Here is a 7,278-nt window from a genome sequence, read left to right as displayed (position 1 = left end):
TCTTGTGGGGACATTAATGAGTACATTGAGCGCCATGAAGTTTGATGGTTCACGTACTATGCATAAGCATGTCATTGAGATGACAAATATTGCAACAAGACTTAAGACCTTGGGAATGCTTGTGAATGAGAACTTCCTTGTTCAGTTTATTCTAAACTCATTACCATTTGAGTATGGCTCATTTCAAATGAGCTATAATACCATGAAAGATAAATTGAATGTGCATGAATTGCACGGTATGTTAGTTCAGGAATAAACGAGACTTAAGAATTAAGGCAGTCACTTAGTCCATTATGTAAGCCACCAACGGAATCAAGGAGCTGGAAAGAAATTTGTGAAGAAGCATGATAAAGTCAAAAAGGCCATTAAAGATCAATGATGGCTCTATTCAAATCCAAAAGAAGGCATCAAAGAGCAATAATTGTCATTTATGTGGGAAATCTAGAGACTTTTAGAAGAATTTCCCAAAGCATAAGTCTTAGTTCGAAAAGAAAGGTGAGCTTAATGCTCATGTATGTTTTCAATCAAATTTAACTAAAGTTCCCCATAATACATGGTGAATTGGTTCTAGATGTACGACTCATGTTTCTAATACTATGCAAGGATTCCTTACGATCCAAACCATAAGCCCAAATGAGAAGTTCTTCTTCATGGGGAATAAAGTGAAAGCTCCAGTGGAAGCAGTCAAGACTTATCATTTAAAACTTGACACTGAACATCATTTAGATTTATTGGAAACTCTTTATGTACCTAGTTTATCTAGGAATTTAGTTTCATTATCTAAAGTTGATGTTACTAGATACTTTTTTAATTTTGGTAATGGATATTTCAGTTTATTTAAGCATAATCATCTCATTGGTATTGGTGTTATTTGTGATGGTTTATATAAATTGAAAATAAATGGTTTGTATGTTGAAACCTTTTTAACTCTGCATCATAATTTTGACAGTAAATGTAGTTTAATGAATGAACAATTTGTTTTCTTGTGACATAAACATTTAGGTCACATTTCTAGAGAAAGGATGGAAAGATTGATAAAGAATGAAATTTTTCCTTATCTAGATTTTACGGATCTAAATATTTGTGTGGATTGTATTAAGGGAAAACAAACAAAACATACAAAGAAAGGAACTACAAGAAGCACTCAGTTTCTTGAAATTATGCATGTTGATGTTTGTGGGCCTTTTGATGCAATTCTTTCGGAAGGAAAGATACTTTATCACCTTTATTGATGACTATTCACGTTACAGTTATGTCTACTTACTGTATGAGAAATCTTAGGCAGTGGATGCCTTAAAAATTTACTTGAATGAAGTAGAAAGACAATTAGACAAACAGGTGAGAGTTGTTAGGTCTGATAGAGGTGGTAAGTATTACGAAAGATATGATGAAACTGAACAACACCTAGGTCCATTTGCTAAACTCCTTCAGAAACGTGACATTTGTGTGCAATTCATAATGTCTAGTACACCACAGCAAAATGATGTATCAGAAAGGTATAATAGAACTTTAATTGAATATGGTTAGGAGTATGTTAACCAATTCAACTTTACTCGTATCTTTGTGGATGTATGCCTTGAAAACTGTCATATATTTGTTGAATAGGGTTCCTAGTAAGGCAGTTCCAAAGACACATTTTGAATTATGGACGAATATGACACTTAGTATAAGGCACCTGCATGTCTGGGGTTACTAGGCAAAAATAAGGATTTATAATTGACAAGAAAAAAATTAGATGCAAGAACAATCAATAAATATTTCATTGGTTATCCAGAAAAGTCAAAGAGGTATATGTTTTATAGTCCTAAACATAGTATGAAAATTGTTGAAACTGGACATACAAGGTTCATTGAAAATGGTGAAATCAGTGAGAGTATAGTTCCACGAGATGTAGAAATTAAAGAAGTTAAAATGCAAGTCCCTTTAACGTGTGCATCTAGTAGTAAGGTGATTGCTCCTTCAGTTGTTCTTCCAAACAACAATGAAGAAGAGCAACACAATAATGAGCCCATGATACATAATGAACCTATTGTGAAAGAACCACAAGAGATAACATTAAGGAGGTCTCAAAGAGAAAGGAGACCAGCTATTTCAAATGACTATGTGGTATACCTACATGAAATAGAAACAAACTTAAGCATTAATGATAATGATCCAATTTCATTTTCACAAACTGTAAGTTGTGATAATTCTGAGAAGTGGTTAGATGTCATGAAAGAAGAGCTAAATTCCATGGAACATAATGGTGTTTGGGACCTCGTGGAATTGCCAAAGGGTTGTAAGTGGGTCCTTAAGACTAAACGTGACTCTTTTGGAAATCTTGAACGTTACAAGGCTAGACTTGTTGCTAAGGGATTTACTCATAAAGATGACATTGATTATAAAGGGACATTTTCACCGGTCTCGCGGAATGATTCTTTCAGGATTATTATAGCATTAGTAGCCCATTATGACTTGGAGCTACATTAGATGGATGTGAAAACTATCTTTCTTAATGGAGATTTAGAGGAGAATGTTTATATGAACCAACCAATGGGATTCTTAATTGAAGGAAAGGAACACATATTGTGTAAATTAAAGAAATCAATATACGGTCTTAAGTAAGCTTCCAGCCAATGGTATTTGAAGTTTAATGACACCATTGTTTCCTTTGGATTTAAGGAAAATATCATTGATTGGTGTATATATCTGAAGGTCAGTGGAAATAAGGTTATTTTTTTTCTAATTTTATATGTTGATAATATCTTGCTTGCAACTAATGATCTTGGTCTTCTTCATGAGACAAGAAGTTTCTCTCTAACAACTTTGAAATGAAAGATATAGGTGAGGCAAGCTATGTGATAGGGATAGGGATAAACATATTCTGAAATAGATCACAAGGATTGTTAGGCTTGTCTCAGAAAGCATATATCAATAAAGTACTAGAGAGATTCAGGATGGAAAAGTGTTCAACATCACTTGTTCCAATTCAGAAAGAAGACAAATTTAGTCTCGCACGATGTCCTAAAAATGATCTGGAGCGAAAACAAATGGAAGCATTTTCGTATGCATCAGTTGTTGGAAGTCTTATGTATGCTCAGATCTGTACTCGACCAGACATAAGCTTTGCAGCTGGAATGTTAAGAAGATATTGAAGTAACCCGAGAATGAAACATTGAAAAGCTGCAAAGAAGGTTCTAAGACACTTACAGGGAACAAAAGATCATATGCTTACATATAAGAGGTTTGATCACCTTGAGGTGATTAGATGTTTAGACTCAGACTTTGTTGGATGTGTGGATACGAGAAAATCCACTCTTGGCTATGTATTTCTTTTATCTGGAGGAGCAATATCATGGAAGAGTGCAAAGCAATCATTTGTTGTTACATCTACCATGGAAACTTAATTTGTAGCATGTTTTGAGGCTACAATTCAGGCTAATTAGTTGTAGAATTTTATTTTAGGACTTGGAATTGTCAACAGTATTGTTAGGCCGCTGAAAATGTATTGTGATAACTCCACAATAGTATTTTTCTCTAAGAACTATGAGTACTCTAAGGGTGCTAAGCATATGAAATTGAAGTACTTTGTTGTAAAGGAAGAAGTTCAAAAACAAAGAGTGTCAATAGAACATATTAGCATAAACCATATGATACTTGACCCTTTGATAAAGGGATTGATGCCCAAGACATTTATAAAACATGTTGAAAATATGTGCATTATTGTTATTGATGATCATTAAGTGTAATTTACCTTATGCATTTTACTAACTCATTTATGATATATTTTTTATTACATGTTCTCTATGTTTGCATGCATATTTGTATTAGAGTAATGTTCACAGGTTTTGTCTTGAATAAAGACATTATGTTGGACCAATTATGTACTCCTAATTAATGGTCATATTAAGGAGAAGACGAATTTGTAGTACATGGAAGGGACTATGTCGATTAAGTGATGTACAACCGTCATGACTTAAATTGGTTCCTATTCTTAATCATGAAATTATGATGTACCCAATGTATAAAACGATTTAGTCATTCTAATACACATTATGTTAGTTTAATCTATTTATTTATTTAGTCCATAATGTTTGGTAATGTCACATGAGTCAAGTAAGAGAATGTAAGAATTAATGTCTCATGTAAGAGACATGTGACTTATGTAGGGACTAATAAATAAATAATTAATAATTAAGAACTAAATTATAATTGGATTAAATTGGAGTAGTTTCTTGAGATAACTACTATTTGATGGGAGTAGTGGTTATAAAGATGTTAATACCCACTAACGTAAAATAAAATTTCTTTTCGGACAAAAAAATTTTCTCTCAAAACTCTTAATTATCACAATGTACGTAGAGAGACAAAAAAAAATAGTTAAAGAAATGAAATTTTATTTCTCTTTTCTTGCTCTTTCAAGGAATCAAAATACACCTAATAAAAGTCTCACTATAAAAAAAGATATATAATATTTATTTATTATACATACAAATCATATATTTTAAGATTCTACTTAAATTATGCAATAACCATTGTCACAAGCATAGACGTTGTGGGTAAAGGATAATCGCTGAAATTATACGACCATCATTGCATGTTACATACATAAATGTTTCGTGTAAAGGATACTCACTAAAAATTGTAGTTGATTTCCCGATTTAAACAAACATGACAAAATGATAATCAAGAATTATCCAATATGTTTATCTGATTCTTTATAAATACCTAATTAAAACCTTCACTAGATACACAATTCTTGTATTCAATATGGTTATTCTACTGATCACTAACTTAAAACACTAGTCTTTGCAAATACACCATCCTCTCTCACATGTAAAATGCCTTGTCGACACAAGTAAAATAAGCCCCAAGTAAAGTTCTTTGTAGCCGTCCTTCCCTTCGTAACAATAATTTTCCATTTTCTTTTTAACTTCGCACCAACTTACCTTTATTATCTGTAAAAACATAATACCGCACACTCCTTCGAATTATGACTGACCTTTTTCTTAATTGTATTTTATGCAGTTGTATGAACCAAGCGAGATCAAAATAATACAAAAAGGAAAGAACATTGAATATAAAATTTTATTAAACTTCAAAAGTAATTTACCCTTTATATTTATTTATAATTTTACATACATCATAGACTTGAGTAGGGACCGAAAAGAAACCCATATACGCCTCACCATCTTCATCTTAATCTATACAAATCCCACTAGCACGCCATTTCAAATACAAACTAGCCCCACCACAAACTAGAAAGCTCATCATAATAAATGCTTGAATTCTGAACAACAAAGAGAAAGAGAAGAAAATACCCTTAAAATTTCCACAGAATTTACAGAAAAAGAATAAACACTACTGCATCAGGTTTTGAAAAAAAAAAAAAATCAAAAAGGGCGCAAATTCCGACCAAGGCCATTGGCGTTAGTAAAAAGTCCAACCAATTCCGGCTTGTAAGGCAAGAAGGACTTCCTCTTGTTCTGTTCCACATGATGTTGCTGTTCCGTTCCCACGCTCCCGTTTTGAGGCTTCGTCGCAATCCGAAACAAATCCCGTTGCTTTTGTTGCTCTTGTTTATTATTATTCTTTCCGTCACTGTGGCTCCTAAGAAGCAAATCCCGAACACGAAGCTTCCACCGTTTCGATGTGGACCCCGTCGAGTTGCTCTTTTTCCGCTCACTCCCAACGGAGTTCGGTGTCCACACGCAGTACGCGCCTTCCGCGACCCCCTCCAGGTCAACGCTCTCGTCCGTTGACGACGAGCACGACGCCGTTTCGCCCTCCTCGAACATTAGCTTACGTAAAGGAAGACGGCGCCGCGGAGTGGGCGCAATATTGTTATTATTCGGAAAAAAGCTTAAAACGGCGTCGTTTGACGGAACAACGCCGAAGACTGGGTACATGGGCTTGATCTGGCCGTTGTAGAAAATGTCGTCGGCGGAGACGGGAGAAGCCAAGTCTCGCGAAACGAACGCGAATTCGAAATCGTCGTCGTCGTTTTGTTCTGGCGGCTCGTCGTTTTGGGGGAGGAAGTTCTCGTTGTCATTTAGGTTTTCCCATGGCGGGAAAAGCGCGTCATCGTCGTCGTCGGAGAGTGAACTAGGTTCGTGGCGGAGCTCCTCGATTACCCTGGCGGCGATCTCGGCGAGTGTCTCTGACGAGTAGCTGCTGAAACTGGGAGAAGGGGATGCCTTGTTGTGAGGAGAAGCTTCTTCTTCTTCCACCTCTTGTTGCTGGTGCATCATCGTTTCTTTCTTTCGTTTTCCACTATCGTAATGCGATTCGGTTCCTTTTTTCTTTCGCACCAATTGAGAAAAAAGAAAGAGAAAGAAGAAAAAAGGTATCGGGTGAAATGAAGGAAAGTGTGTGGGGAGGTTCGGGTGTGGGATATATAGGATGTGATCAGTTGTGGTGGTAGTGTAAACGAGATTTTTTCTTTTTTGTAATTATGCTTTTTCAATTATCTCTATCATATTTATTATAATTAAATAGTTTTGCAAAATGAAAATTTATTAACATAACTGATTTTACAATTGAGTCTCTTAATCAAAATCTGAGTCATTTCAGACTTAAATATGCACTGATGTTCTATCTGATTGACTTGGCTTATGTATGTATAAATATATGTAAATATGTAATAAAAGCGTATAAAGGAAAGGGAAATCAGGAATTGACTAATTGGGTGAGATGTGGTAAGGTAAAGTTTGGTATGTGTGAGCCCAATAAATCGGCTACTTCTATTTTGGATCACTGAACTTTATTTTTATTATTTATATTTTTAGGTGACGTGGAATATATTTTTCGCTTGCTTACGGGTTGTGATGTTGACACGTGGTGTGTAACGCTGTTGCATGACACGTGTACATAGGTAGGTAGCGCTCTAGTCATTATACCTTTTCTAGGACGGTGAAGCGGAAATGGATGGACCGTGGATGATGAAAATGGAGAGGCAGAATATAAAATAATTATGGGGGCGCAGCTGGTTGATGATGATTGATTAAGGATTGAGCAAAGGAGTTGGACCCACACATGATTGGGGCAAATTTCCCCATCAGGGGTAGTTTTAGAAACTATTTCCCCAGATGGGGTGGTTTCTAAAATAATTGCAGCATGGGGCAGTTTTTTACGTGCATGCAAGAGCCAAACCGCCGTTGGCAATGGCGATTTGGTGTCAGTAAGCAACCCGCCACACCCAGTGGCGATATGAGCCTAACTCGCTAGCTGTAATGGCGATTTGCAGAAGTCATTGGGAACCGCCAGTCAAACTGGCGAGTTCCAACAGCTGAGTAGCCT

At 35.6% G+C, this 7,278-nt stretch overlaps 1 protein-coding gene across 1 annotated transcript; it reads right to left on the bottom strand.

Annotated features, from left to right (window-relative positions):
* Positions 1-5,060: 5,060 nt before the first annotated feature.
* LOC114409827 lies at positions 5,061-6,387 on the bottom strand. Its single transcript, XM_028373453.1, has one exon. It carries the CDS (start codon positions 6,228-6,230, stop codon positions 5,373-5,375), a length of 858 nt encoding a protein of 285 aa, XP_028229254.1. The 5' UTR covers positions 6,231-6,387; the 3' UTR covers positions 5,061-5,372.
* Positions 6,388-7,278: the final 891 nt, after the last annotated feature.

The sequence above is a fragment of the Glycine soja genome, chromosome 4 (genome assembly GCF_004193775.1).
Source record: "Glycine soja cultivar W05 chromosome 4, ASM419377v2, whole genome shotgun sequence".
Classification (NCBI taxonomy): domain Eukaryota; kingdom Viridiplantae; phylum Streptophyta; class Magnoliopsida; order Fabales; family Fabaceae; genus Glycine; species Glycine soja.
This window is presented reverse-complemented; position numbering and strand designations above follow the sequence as displayed.